Genomic DNA, 15,130 nt, shown 5'->3' on the forward strand with positions numbered 1-15,130 from the left:
TTAAGATAAAGGAAGTCAATTTAGAGGTTAACAAATACAACTTCTAGAACTAGAAAATTGAGGGTTGATTTTAGATAAGAAATGTGTTGGTGGTTCTTTTTATGGAATGCTTATGTATACCCACAGCTCAGCCAGCAGGAGTGCCAGAAATCTTAAAGAAAAGTTTGCATAGCTGTTCAGTGAAAGGAGAGGAAGAAGTATTTTTAATTGGCAAGAACTTTCTGAAAGGAACTAAAGTGATTTTCCAAGAAAATGTTTCTGGTAAGTAGACATAATACTACTGATATAGAGATTGTTGCATGTTTCAGTTTGTTATAAAGCTATAGTTATAACTACAAAGTAAAAAAAAAATCAAAATTTTAGTAAATCACTGTTTTTGTTTCAATCAGATGAAAACTCTTGGAAGTCAGAAGCTGAAATCGACATGGAATTATTTCATCAGGTATAATTTTAAGACTTAAAAATTTTTATTTTATTGATTTCAGAAAGGATGGAGGGGAGAGAGAGATAGAAGCTTTAACAATGAGAGAGAATCATCCATTAGCTGCCTCCTGCATATTCCATCTCCCTCCCGTGCTCCGGGGAGCCTGCAGCCAGGAATCTTGGTTCAGAGGTCGTTGCTCAACCACTGAGCCACGCCCCCTGGACTAATTTAAGACTTTTTATAGTTTGATTGTTTACTCTCTGAGAAATTCGGTTTTGTTCCAAAATTTCCTGAATCAAAAGATTAATTTTTTTCTTTATATGGGATTGATAGAAATCATTTAAAGTTTCTTGAGTTTAACTGAAATAAAACTATGCCACTGATGCTAGAAGTGACAATTCTCTATTTTAAAAAAGTTTAAAAGCATTAGCAAATTGCATTGCTAATAAATGAAACATTTCTTAATATTTATTTGTTCTGGGGATTTAGATTATCTTAACCTACTATTAGTTAAATCAAAGAAAATTTTTTTATTAAGTGTCTATGTTCCAAGTGTTTTTATGTTTGTTAGTTACCTTTTTGCATTCAGAAGAACAATTTGTTACACCTGTATTAAAGAGTGTGTATTTGTTGGCACTCACTATGTATTTTTAGATAATAAGAAAAAAGAGCTTGAAAACAAGGAGAGAAAAATAACTTAATTAGTCTGTAGAGCAAATAGGAGCAAACTCAGGTATTGAGACAACAGAAGAGAACAAATTTATATGCAAATCAGATAGAAGACTAGAAAAACGGTAGTATGTTTAGGTATAGATCATAGAGAACAGAGAAGCAGGAACATACTAATGTGTAAAATACTCAAAGCCTAAAATATCAAATGCTGATAAAAATAGAAAAGAGCACATGAAAGCTAGCAGAGAGCTAGAAGAGGCAAAAAATTGAAACTTTATATTCAATTTATCAAAAAATATTAAGATGAAAAAGTTTGTAATTCTTTTGTGTTTTAAGAAAAATCTTAGACACAAATTAAATGCTCTGAAATCGAAGCCTTAACCTTGGCCTTGTCACATGTTCTTTTCAACTGAGTCAACCAACTATAGTCTAAGTAAAAAATGTCATCAAATTCACTTCACCCTCAGCTATCATCATTTGCCTCCTGCATATCTTGTCTTCTGTACAAAAGCATAATCACCATCTCTTGATGTTCCTTCCCATTACTATATTGTACCAACGAAGAAGAGAATACGTCCAATATTGTTCACAGTATCTTCCAAGAAGATGTGGCAACCTTGAGTAACTGCTGGTGAAGCATTTATGAACTTTCCTTTTCTTATAAGGATGTTTCTGCCACTATTCTGACAAAAAAATAACTTTGATTTCCAGGGTTAGGGTAGACTGAACCCTACTTGGTTAAATGAGGGTAAATTTGACTTAATTTGGGTAAACTGAAGCCTATTTGGCTAAGTGATTAGGAAGCAGTGAACCGCTTTGTTAAAGTACACCTCAATTAAGGTTGTACAGAACATATGGTAACTGATACTGTGCTTGGTGGGCATAGTTTTTTCTCAAAATGTACTCATTCTTTTATTCAACAAATATATTTATGCGTTTTTTGTATAAGGTGCTAACAGGATAAATAGAATTAAGACCAAAACATCCTATGTTCTCATGGACCTTCTTGAGGGTAGAGGGAGAAAAAAAAAAAAGCACATTATCACAGTAATTTCAGGTAGTGATAAATAATAATTTAGAAAGAAACAAGATTATGTGATCAGGACTAAGAGGGGTGCCACTTTTAAAAGGATGGTCAGAGATGGCTTCTCTGAGGAGAAAACATTTGAATAATACCAAAAATGGGTAAGAAACTAGCCATTTTAAGAGGTGAAGGAAGAATATTCTAGTGGGAAAGAACAGCAGGTTATAAAGGCTCTGAGCTAAAAGTGGATTTAGTGTGTTAAAAGAATGGACTGAGAAGGTCAGTATGCCTAGAGCAGTGGTCGGCAAACTGCCGCTCGCAAGGCATGCGGCTCTTTGGCCCCTTGAGTGTGGCTATTCCACAAAATACCGACTTCTGCGCATGGGCCACGAAGTTTCAGTCGCACTGTATGTGCGTACCTGCACGTGGTATTTTGTGGAAGAACCACACTCAAGGGGCCAAAGAGCCACATGTGGCTTGAGAGCCGTGGTTTGCCGACCACTGGCCTAGAGTATAAATGATCTGGGGAAAATGGGGATAAGAGAAAGTTGTCAGGGCAGGAACCTTGTTAGTCATTATAAAACATTTGGATTTTATCTTAAAAATAGTTTTAAGATTAATATCCTGGCCCTAACGGGGTTGGCTCAGTGGATAGAACATCGGCCTGTGGATTGAAGAGTCCCAGGTTGGATTCCAGTCAAGGGCATGTACCTTGGTTGCGGACACATACCCAGTAGGGAGTGTGCAGGAGGCAGCTAATTGATGTTTCTCTCTCATCGATGTTTCTAACTCTCCATCCATCTCCCTTCCTCTCTGTCAAAAAAATAAATAAATAAATAAAACATATTTTTAAAAAAAGATTAATATCCTGATGTCTATGAACCTGAGCTTTAAAATAATTTTTGTAGTCAGACTTTTGACCTTTATTGCTTATAGGAAATATACTTAATTATAATTTTCATTTCAAATTTTTTATTTAAATATTGCTTCTTTTCTGACTCTTATAATTTTCTTTCAATTAGAATCATCTTATTGTAAAGGTTCCCCCATATCATGACCAACATATAACTTTGCCAGTATCAGTGGGAATATATGTAGTGACCAATGCTGGAAGATCTCATGATGTTCAACCATTTACTTACACTCCAGACCCAGGTATGTCAAAATAAAAAAGTCTGAACTAAAATGAATGATTAATTTCTGGTACTTTGGAAGAATATGAAGACCAGCCAACCAAAATGAAAAAGTGGTAGCCTGGCTGGTGTGGCTCAGTGGTTGAGTGTCCACCTATGAACCAGGAGTCATGGTTGGATTCCCAGTTAGGGCACATACCCTATTTGTGGGGCTGGATCCCCAGTAGGAAGCATGTAGGAGACAATCAATCAATGATTCTCTCTCATCATTGATGTTTCTATCTTTGTCTCCTTCTTCCTTTCTCTCTGAAATTAAAAAAAAAAATTTTTTTTTAAAAAGAGCATGGCTTTTGAAAAAGAAAGAAAAGAAAAGCTAGGAATGCTCTGAAGAGTTATCATACAGCTTACTCTTTAGTAAGAATTAACATTCATTGAGTTTCTCTAGTGTGCAGAAAAATAAAAGTGACAACTTTGGGAAACTGCTAATAATTTAGCCTAGCTGGTTTACAGGATTGCCTTTTGGGAGAGAGAAGAGATACGCTTGTCATGATGAGTGATAAGAATCACAAATAGAGTTATATGCCTATAACATTTTCTAATCTGTATAATAAAAAATATCAAAGACTGCTGGTGAATAAATATTTTAAACATAATTTTAAGCATTTAGGCAAAATAGATGCTTTAGAAACCAGAGCAGTAAGAGCAATTGAAATGTTAAAAATTTAGAAGATCTGCCCTGGCTGGGTAGCTCAGTTGGGGTTAGAGCATTAATCTTTTTTTTTTTTTCTTAATAGCAACAGCTGGTGCTTTGAATGTAAATGTGAAGAAGGAAATATCTAGTCCAGCAAGACCTTGCTCTTTTGAAGAGGCCATGAAAGGTACTAAGTTGATTCTCATGTATTTTCTCTAAAAAACTTTACTATTTTGTTTTCTCTTATGTACTTGGAACACTTAGCAGGGTCTCATCTATACTGTAAAATAAATATTTGTTTTTTACTGAATGCAGAGATTTGTTTCCCAACTTGATATTTCCCTTCATTCACCATGTAAACTTTTTTTTTTAACATATTAGAGTGGAGTTTTTTGTTTTTTTCTTTGTTTTCCATTCCCCAATATTAAAAATCTTAAAAGTATATGTAAAGTACAATAATGTATGTAAAAAAATTTCTACTAATAAGATTAGTACTTGACATTGAGACTGAAGAGACCAAAATATGAACTATCTACATTTGAAAAAGTTGCTTTAGGCTCTTTCTTCTGATATTTTTATTTACTCCTTTGCCAGTCCCAAGAGATAACAAAGATGTATCTTCAGGATGTTATGTGATAGATTCTTTTCTCAGATTTCTAATACAACTATGATACTTAGTGATACTTTTGTGCCATTATAAATGAAGATGTCAATTACATAATGGCCATTGGTTTATTCCTATAATCCTAGCTTTTATTTATATCTTTCTGCCATGAAATTCATGAGTTAAATAAAATTAAATTATAAAATTAAAAATATTTACATTTAAAAGGGAATATTATGCTTAATAAATTTTATCAAATTTGGTAGCTTTGTTTTCTATTGTCAGTAGTAAAATTTAGCTTTCATGTGTATAATGTGTTGAGTATAGCTTGCCATTATAATTTCTGATCACAAACACTTTCCCGGAGTAGATTAGTGAGAAATTTTGCACTGATGAGTAAGCTGCCAAGATTATCTGATTCAAATACAAGAAAATTTATAAATCTGTGCTATATATAATCATAGCTAATGCACATTGGACATATATTAAGTGCTGAGCAATATGCCACACTCTTCATTGGCATTATCTCATTTAATCTTCCAAACTCTATGAGGTAGGTAATTTATTATTCTCATTTCATAGATGAGGAAAACAAGGTTTCAGGGAGGTTAAATAATTTGCCCAAGGTCACTTAGCTAGGATTAAAAAAGATAGGTTAAACTTCAGTATAAAAGTAACACCTCTAAGCAAAAATAATTCAAACCATGTTATTAGATAAATAATACCATAATTAATTAATCATTAAAGAAAGTCTTGCCCTAGCTGGTTTGGCTCAGTGGATAGAGTGTTGGCCTGCAGACTGAAGGGTCCCGGGTTCGATTCCAGTCCAGGGGCACATGCCTGGATTGTGGGCTGGATCACCAGTAAGGGGCATGTAGGAGGCAGCCGATCAATGATTCTCTCTCATCATTGATGTTTCTATCTCTCTCTCCCTCTCTCTTCTTCTTTGAAATCAATAAAAATATATTAAAAAAAAGAAAGTCTTGAACATTTGTGGTCTATCCTTTGCCAACTTTGTGCTCTTCTACAAAATTTCCTTGATGCTTCCTTTCATGGAATATCAGGCAGATAGAACAGTAACCTAATCCAATGTGAAATTTATCGTACAAGATTATGAATTGAAGGTAGTCAATTGATCCAAATCTTACAAGCCTAAAAAAGGATACAACCATACATGCATGTATTACTTTTTCAAAATTCAGACCTCCTTATTTTGACAATTTTATCAACTTAAATCATGATAAAAATAATTTTATGAAGATATAAAATTAAATTGAATACTCAGCTAACTTTGTTTAAAATTTTCATTTGTTTTTATAAATAAGGTATCATTAATTAGGAAGTACTGATCATTTTAAAAGACAATAGCTTTTGAAACCAGGAATTTTCATTGACAAATGGCTTATTTTTATTCCATGAAATCACAGCTTTAGTATAATGCCAAGGTACCATTTCGGAGATTTAATTAAGTATACTTTAATGATGAAAACTGAGCAACATAAATGACTTTTAAATTTGTGTTATGGCATTAATCCTCTAAGAAACAGTCTGACAAATAACCATTAATTACAATAAGATTTAAAACTTGATGCCCAATATGATGTTATGGTCATATATTGAAAGCTTTTGCTCTGAAGTAAGTTTCTAATTCCTTGGAGAGAGTTTGGAAGAGTGGGGAGTAAGGATAACAACTAGTGCCAAAGCATTTGATTCATTTTTCGTTTTACCCAACTGTGTATATATCCTTAACACAAAGTAATGCGTATTAAATAAGATAAAGTATACAGTGTAAACTATTATTAACAGTTTTTTTGGGAATATTTCCACAAAGTTTTCTATATCTATATAGATGTGAGTGTAAATGTTAGCTAAATTGCTCAAAGACTCTGTGATGGAGGTTCAAGACCCAGGGATAAAGTGTTGATGTGCATTCTCTCAGTTTCAGCTTTATAAGGAGTGGTTAATTGGATTAGTGTGAAAAATAGTTGAGAGCATATACTTTTCTCTACTGGTTGGATAGGGAAAGGTTTAGGAGCTTTGAGGAGCCATAGAGATAATCTAGTTCAATCGAATTTTACAGGTGATAAACCAAGGCCTAAAGAAGTTGTGATTTACTCAAGGTCATACAGCTAGTAACTGACAGAGATTACAATTTAGGTTGCCCTCAAAATTCTATATTTTTTCACTCTATTATTCCCTACCCTATAAATCTTGTTGTTGTTATTGTTAAACCTTACCTGAGTATATTTTTCCATTGATTTTTAGATAGAGTGGAAGGGATGGGGAGAGACAGAGAAACATCTGTGTGAGAGATACATCCACTGATTGTCTCCCACACATGCCCTCACCGGGGCTAGGGATCAAGTCTGCAACCAAGGTTCATGCTCTTGACCAGAATCAAACCGTTCAGTCCATAGGCTGACACACTATCTACTGAGCCAAACCAGCTAGGGCACTCCCCTTAAATCTTTATTTTAACCATGCATATTTGTACTTGACCTTATCATTTTATGCTGCTTGCTGATAACAAACTTTTACTAAGGATTGTTCTAAGTTTCAAAAGTTGTTATTATTTGACATCAATAGAAGAGAGCACTTTAAAAGTTGTTTGGCATAATGTGTCAATACCAATATTCCTTATAAATTCAAATTGCTATTGGGATGGATAAATATGTCTATCTTATTTACCTTCTGCATTTTTTGAATTGGCTTAAAAGTTTTCCCCCAACCCCTAGGTCGTTTGTATTTTACATGTTTGTATTTTTTTTTCTCTCACTAAAATGTAATTTTCACTAGTAGGGCTTTTATCCATCTTATTCATCATCACTGACCCCCAAAACCTTGAACAGTACCTAGAACTTTGTAAAGGGCTCAATAAATACCTAGTGAAAAAGAAGGAAGAAAAGAGCGTGACATCTCTCAAGCCATTTAATATTATTTACAGGTCCATTAAGATACAGTTGTGGGTTCTGGGACAAGAAAATATGTACTTACTTTTCCCTTTTCCTCCCTCCTAAATCTACTAAATACCTTAGAAATAATTGAACAATCATAAAAGGACTTCAAAATATAGAGAGAAGAAAGACTGGCTAGGGACCTCATATTTTGAAGAATGACACCAAGTCTTGTGTTCTCCTTTTATCTCCCATTTATCTGGATTGGGCACTAGAGAGGTCTGCTACTCAGAACTGGCAATGGGCATAGGCAAAAAATAAGTCAGTAAATAAGCATGAAAAGCCTGCTCTCTTTGGCCAGAAGACCAGGAAAGGGAAAGCCCAGCAAAGACTTTTGTTGGGATGACTCCTATTTAGTGACAGCAACTGACCCACCCCCTCCACCTATACCTGCAGTAGCAATACAGAACTTGGGAAGGTCAACCCACCTCATCCTGCATACCTATCAATTAACAGTGGGCCTAGTCTGCCAGGAGGTCAGTCTAACTGCAGTGATGGCAATGGCAGAACCAGGGGGGCAACCCCACCACTACCAGGCAGCAGCACATGCCCCTCCACCCGCATTGGTGGTGCCAGCAGGGCCTTGTGTCTTCCCTGTTCTTCCCCTGACAGCAGACAGAGACCCAGACCTAGCAGCTCCTAGCCCTCCACCTAAGAGCAGAGAAAGATCCAGGCCAAGTGTGTCCCAACCCTCCACCCAGTGACAGAAGGCTCTATTTGGTGGCAGAAGGTGAACAGACCCAAACCTCGTCCTAGTGACATGAGCTACCCACACCCTGCAGTCTTGACCTTCTACCTAGTGGCAGAAGGCAGCCTACCTACATGCTTCCCCAGCACCAGCAGAGATAGAACAGGAAGCCCGTTAGTACCAGGAGGCTAGAACATATACCAGAAGAAATGCTTTTCCTCTTGCAGGTCAAGCATCCCTCTTCCCCACCTAGTAACACCAGACAGCCCAGAGAAGCACTTGCCACGCTTGCAGGCAGCACCAACAGGATTCCAGCTGGAATTCATGCAGAGCTAGAACAGAATACTGACCAGAATAGGACTCAGAAAACGAAATTGTCAATGGTCATAGAAAGACTTGTATCTTTTGTGTGGGCATTTTAAAAAGTGTCCTTTTCTTATTTATCTACACCAGTAGACATACCTGCTTGTCAGTGGGCTCCTTTGGAGAAGTAAAAGACTCTTGCTCAACCTATTCCACCTATTCTCACTTTCCAGAAGGGAAATAAAACTAAAATGATAAGGATTTTTCTCTAAATAAATTTTGGGGAAAATTATGTATAGACCTGTTAAGCAGTAACTGTAGGTGGATGCATTTATTTGTCAATGGATATTTATAAGCAATGTCTAATTGAACTATAATATAAACTTGTCTTTAGATATTGGAAATTTTTAGACCAAAAATACTATTAATGACAATATGCAACACACTGCATTGTAAAATTAACCAAACAATGAACTAAATTGACTATGATAAAGGTAAAGAAAGATTAATTCATCCATTTCTTCATTCAGCAAATATTCATTGATTGCTTACTGTACATCATGCAACAAGAACAAAATCTCTGCCTTCATGGAGCTCACATTGTAATAGAATTCAAAAGGAAGAATAGCAGTTGAATGTTATTCAAGACAACACTAATAGTCTTTAAAATTTTCCTATGAGATGGGCCACAAATACTTTTAAATGCCTCACATTTTCTCTCAGTAAAAATTAGATTTTGAGTTTAATTGTAGAAGTATTGGTAGAATCTAGGTGAAAATAGGTCCAGGGAACTCAAGAATAAATGATACATTCCTCAGAATAATAAAGCGTAGAATATCCAAAGTTAAATTTAAGAGCACTTTCCCCTTCCTCAGTATAATCAGTTTCCACAGGAATTATTTCTAGCCATTGGCTATGAGACAAGTTGAAGTAAGATCAGAAAGTTGCCAAAACCGGTTTAGCTCAGTGGATAGAGCGTCGGCCTGCGGACTGAAGGGCCCCAGGTTCGATTCCGGTCAAGGGCATGTACGTTGGTTGCGGGCACATCCCCAGTAGGGAGTGTGCAGGAGGCAGCTGGTCAATGTTTCTCTCTCATCGATGTTTCTAACTCTCTATCTCTCTCCCTTCCTCTCTGTAAAAAATCAATAAAAATATATTAAAAAAAAAAAAAGATCAGAAAGTTTCAAATATTTCTAAATCAGAATATTTACAAAGGTGGCAATCTTATTCATATATCATTTAAAATTCTTCTTTGTTGCCAAGATTTCTTCTTAATATCAAATTAAGAAATTTAACAGCTATGCATTCTGGGGAATCTATATTTCTCTCCACAGGGTTTCAGAGTAGTGGTAATCTTTTAGATCAGAATTTGGGTATGTGTTCAATTTAGAAGACTGTCATTAGTGATGTCAGTAGGCGTCACTAAGTCCACCAATGGCTGACTCACATAGACAAAAAAAGGAAAGGAAGGAAAGAAGGGAGGGAGGGAGGAAGGAAGAATCAAGGGGGAAAAGTAGATATAATGAAGTGATAAAATGTACCTCATCTGCTATATATTGCTTCTCAGTGTAAATCTCTATTGAAAATGGGAATAAAAAGAAGTGAAAAATACTTGCTGGTTTTGTTTTGGAAATTTAATTGGTAAACTAAAATAGTCCTTAAATTTCTAAAAAGAAAATATTTTAAGTCCTATCTAAAAGAGAAATGTGTTCATGTGTCAACTTGTCAAATTCAAGTTTTCTAAGACATTAATTTAGGAACGCAAAATTTATTTCGTTACTTGGTGGCCAAGCTTCTCAGAAGAAGCTTGAGCGTGGTTCAGTGGTTGATCATCCACCCTGAATTAAGAGGTAACTGGTTCGATTCCTGATCAGGGCATGTGCCTGGGTTGCAGGCTGTGTTCCCAGTAGTGGGCATGCAGGAGGCAGCTGATTGATGTTTCTCATCGATATTTCTATTCTTCTATCACTCTTCCTTCCTCAAGCCAAAGCTACTTCAAAAAAGAGAGGATACATTTTGATATGCCAGTTTTGTATCTCATGCTACATAACATAAAAAAAAAATGGACTTTTAAATATGGCTAATAATCATCACACTATATAGAATGAAATAGTTGATGACTTTAGTGATTTTAAGCTTTTCTTTCTTTTTTGTGTGTGTGTGTCTGTGTGTGCAGCTATAAAGACTACTGGATGTAATTTAGATAAGGTAAATATTCTTCCTAATGCTCTGATCACTCCACTCATATCAAGCAGTATGATTAAGAGTGAAGATGTTACTCCAATGGAAGTGACAGCAGAAAAAAGATCTCCTATTTTTAAGGTAAGCCAGCCGTATTGACAAGTGTCCCCCATCTTAACCTAAAATATAAAAATTACTTTTTATATTTTAAGTGGTTTGATTTCTTTTCTCCATGTTTATGCTTTTTACTTTTTCTGTTTCTTTCACATTTGTTTTTCTTTAGATGCACTTAATGAATTTTACTTTTCAGAGTAAGTGCTTTTATACTCCAGTAAAGTAGCCTGCCTTTAAAGTGACTTTCAGTATCTATTTTTGACAAGCAAGAAGGAATTAATGTGTTAGCTAGACCTATGAGATGGAGGGTGTTAATGAAAGTACTGGTTAGCATTTTTAAAATTAGAGACATTTTTATTTCCTTTTCTTTCCCACTCTTCCTGTAACTCCCTTTCCCTTTTTCATTTGTTTTCCTCCTACAATGTTACCAGTAAACCACAAAATGGGAATATATATATTTTAAATACATTTTATTGATTTTTTACAGAGAGGAAGGGAGAGGAATAGACAGTTAGAAACATCGATGACAGAGAAACATCGATCAGCTGCCTCCTGCACACCCCCTACTGGGGATGTGCCTGCAATCAAGGTACATGCCCTTGACTGGAATCGAACCTGGGACCCTACAGTCTGCAGGCCGATGCTCTATCCACTGAGCCAAACTGGTTAGGGCAAAATGGGAATATTTTTTAGCTTGCTGTTAATTCATGAACCATAGAATTAATGTTTTAACGGACCTAAGCATATCAATAGCTGATTATTTTACATATTGATTTATATATATATTTGATTTCAGAGAGGAAGGAAGAGGAAGAGGGAGATAGAAACATCAATGATAAGAGAGAATCATTGATCGGCTGCCTCCTGCACACCCCACACTGGGGATTGATTCTGTAACCCAAGCATGTGCCCTGACCGAGAATCAAACCATGACCTCCTGGTTCATAGGTCAATGCTCAGCCACTGAGCCACACTGGCTGGGCAGTTGATTATTCTTTTACTTCCTTATTTGACTGTGTTTGTTTATAATACATACTAGAGGCCCAGTTCACGAATTTGTGCACCAGTGGGGTCCCTCGGCCTGCCCTGTGGGATTGGGCCGAAACTGGCTCTCCGACATCCTCCGGGGGGTCCCGGATTGTGAGAGAGTGCAGGCCAGGCCAAGGGACCCCACTGGTGAAGGATCAGGGCCAGGGAGGGACCATGGGAGGGCTCTAGGGTGTGTCTGGCCCGTCTCACTCAGTCCCAACCGGCCAGACCTCAGCAGCAAGCCAACCTACCAGTCAGAGTGTCTGCCCCCTGGTGGTCAGTGCACGTCATAGTGTCTGGTTGACTGATCAACTGTCTGCCCCCTGGTGGTCAGTGCATGTCATAGTGCCTGGTTGACTGGTCAACTGTCTGCCCCCTGGTGGTCAGTGCACGTCATAGTGAGTGGTTGAGCGGTCTTAGCATATCATTAGCATATTACACTTGTGATTGGTTGAATGGACAACCAGACACGTAGCATATTAGGCTTTTATTATATAGGATTTTAAAAATACTCTTTAGACAATCAGACATGTATCACCAAAAATAATAGTCTTATACCTATTTTCCAAATAATGTCGAGTAGAAAATTGGTCCTGCATATGCATATGTTTTTAGGCTAATACTAATTTTTGAAGTATCACCTGAGCTCATTTAATGGTTATTAATTAATATTATCTGGGAATTTTTATTTTTCAGACTACAAAGACAGTTGGATCAACTCAACAAACATTAGAAAATATCTCTAATATGACAGGAAATGGCTCTTTTTCATCATCATCATCTTCTCACTTACCCTCTGAAAATGAAAAGCAGCAGCAGATTCAGCCCAAGGCATACAATCCAGAAACCCTGACAACTATCCAAACACAGGACATTTCACAGCCTGGTACCTTTCCAACAGTTTCTGCTTCTAGTCAGCTGCCTAACAGTGATGCACTACTGCAGCAGGCCACACAGTTTCAGACAAGAGAAACTCAATCTAGAGAGGTATTACAGTCAGATGGAACTGTGATTAATTTGTCACACCTGACTGAGGCATCACAGCAACAGCAGCAGTCACCACTACAAGAACAAGCACAGACTTTACAGCAGCAGATTTCATCAAGTATGTTCCCATCACCAAGTAGTGTGAGTCAGATACAGAACACCATTCAGCAGTTGCAAGCTGGAAGTTTTAGCGGCAGTACTGCTAGTGGCAGCAGTGGAAATGTTGACTTGGTTTTAGAGGCACAACAAGTTTTAGAGGCACAACAACAGTTATCTTCAGTTTTGTTTTCTTCTCCAGATGGTAATGAGAATGTTCAAGAACAGCTTAGTGCAGACATTTTTCAACAAGTCAGTCAAATTCAAAATAGTGTAAGCCCTGGAATGTTTTCCCCGACAGAGCCAGCAGTCCATACCAGACCAGATAATTTAATAGCTGGAAGAGCTGAAAGTGTTCACTCACAGACCGAAAACACATTATCTAGTCAACAGCAGCAGCAACAGCAACAGCAGGTGATGGAATCATCAGCTGCAATGGTGATGGAGATGCAACAGAGTATCTGCCAGGCTCAGATTCAGTCGGAATTATTTCCTTCAACTGCTTCAGCAAATGGAAATCTTCAGCAATCTCCAGTTTACCAGCAGACTCCTCATATGATGAGTGCATTACCTACCAGTGAAGACATGCAAATGCAATGTGAATTGTTTTCTTCTCCTCCTGCAGTTTCTGGAAATGAAACTAATACAACCACCACACAGCAGGTTGCAACCCCTGGCACTACCATGTTTCAAACGTCAAGTTCAGGAGATGGAGAGGAAACAGGCACACAAGCAAAACAGATGCAGAACAGTGTCTTTCAGACCATTGTCCAAATGCAACATAGTGGGGACAGTCAACCTCAAGTTAACCTTTTTTCATCTACAAAAAGTATGATGAGTGTTCAAAATAGTGGTGCCCAGCAACAAGGTAATGGTTTATTCCAGCAAGGTAATGAGATAATGTCACTCCAATCTGGAAATTTTTTGCAGCAGCCTTCTCATTCACAGGCTCAGCTTTTTCATCCTCAAAATCCTATTGCTGATGCTCAGAACCTTTCCCAGGAAACTCAAGGCTCTATTTTTCACAGCCCAAGTCCTATTGTTCACAGTCAGACTTCTACAACCTCCACTGAACAGATGCAGCCTCCAATGTTTCACTCTCAAAGTACCATGGCTGTGCTACAGGGCTCTAATGTTTCTCAAGATCAGCAGTCAGCCAACATATTTATTTCCCAAAGTCCAATGAATAATCTTCAGGCTAATGCAGTAGCCCAGGAAGAACAGATTTCATTTTTTGCAGCTCAGAACTCAATTTCTCCACTTCAGTCAACGTCAAACACTGAGCAGCAAACTGCTTTCCAACAGCAGCCTCCAATGTCACACATTCAGACCCCCATGCTTTCTCAAGAACAGGCACAACCCTCCCAGCAAGGTCTGTTTCAGCCTCAGGTATCCCTGGGCTCCCTTCCTCCTAATCCAATGCCTCAAAACCAACAAGGGACAATCTTCCAGGCACAGCACTCAATAGTTGCCATCCAGAGTAATTCCCCATCCCAGGAGCAGCAGCAGCAACAACAGCAGCAGCAACAGCAGCAGCAACAGCAGCAACAACAACAGAGTATTTTATTCAGTAATCAGAATACCATGGCCACAATGGCATCTCAAAAACCACCACCACCAAACATGATATTCAACCCAAGTCAAAATCCAATGGCTAATCAGGAGCAACAGAACCAGTCAATTTTTCACCAACAAAATAATATGGCCACAATGAATCAAGAGCAACAACAGCCCATGCAATTTCAGAACCAGCCCACAGTTTCCTCACTTCAAAACCCAGGTCCTACCCAGTCTGAATCGTCACAGACTTCCTTGTTCCATAGCTCTCCTCAGATGCAGCTGGTCCAGGGGTCACCCAGTTCTCAAGAGCAGCAAGTAACTCTCTTCCTCTCTCCAGCATCCATGTCTGCATTGCAGACCAGTATAAACCAACAAGAGATGCAACAGTCTCCTCTTTATTCCCCTCAGAACAACATGCCTGGAATTCAAGGAGCCACATCTTCACCTCAACCACAGGCTACTTTATTTCACAACACTACAGGAGGCACAATGAACCAACTACAAAATTCCCCTGGCTCATCTCAGCAGACTTCAGGAATGTTCTTATTTGGCATTCAAAATAGTAAGAAACTCTAATTTCTCATTTCTTAAATGTTATTAGTTTAAATGGTCAAAGTATTATTATTAGAAGGAAGCGAAGCACAGTGGTTTTAAGAACACAGATTATAGT

At 37.5% G+C, this 15,130-nt stretch overlaps 1 protein-coding gene across 1 annotated transcript in view; it reads left to right on the forward strand.

The window, feature by feature from the left end:
• Positions 1-15,130, forward strand: part of NFAT5 (nuclear factor of activated T cells 5) — a 107,466-nt gene that overhangs the window by 90,499 nt on the left and 1,837 nt on the right. Inside the window, exons 8-13 of the mRNA XM_081107770.1 lie at positions 127-261; positions 390-442; positions 3,143-3,275; positions 4,048-4,131; positions 10,670-10,815; positions 12,514-15,022. Coding sequence (XP_080963896.1) covers positions 127-261; positions 390-442; positions 3,143-3,275; positions 4,048-4,131; positions 10,670-10,815; positions 12,514-15,022 — 3,060 coding nt within the window. The remainder of the gene's footprint in view (positions 1-126; positions 262-389; positions 443-3,142; positions 3,276-4,047; positions 4,132-10,669; positions 10,816-12,513; positions 15,023-15,130) is intronic.

The sequence above is a fragment of the Myotis nattereri genome (assembly GCF_964212035.1).
Source record: "Myotis nattereri genome assembly, chromosome: 15".
NCBI classification, from domain to species: domain Eukaryota; kingdom Metazoa; phylum Chordata; class Mammalia; order Chiroptera; family Vespertilionidae; genus Myotis; species Myotis nattereri.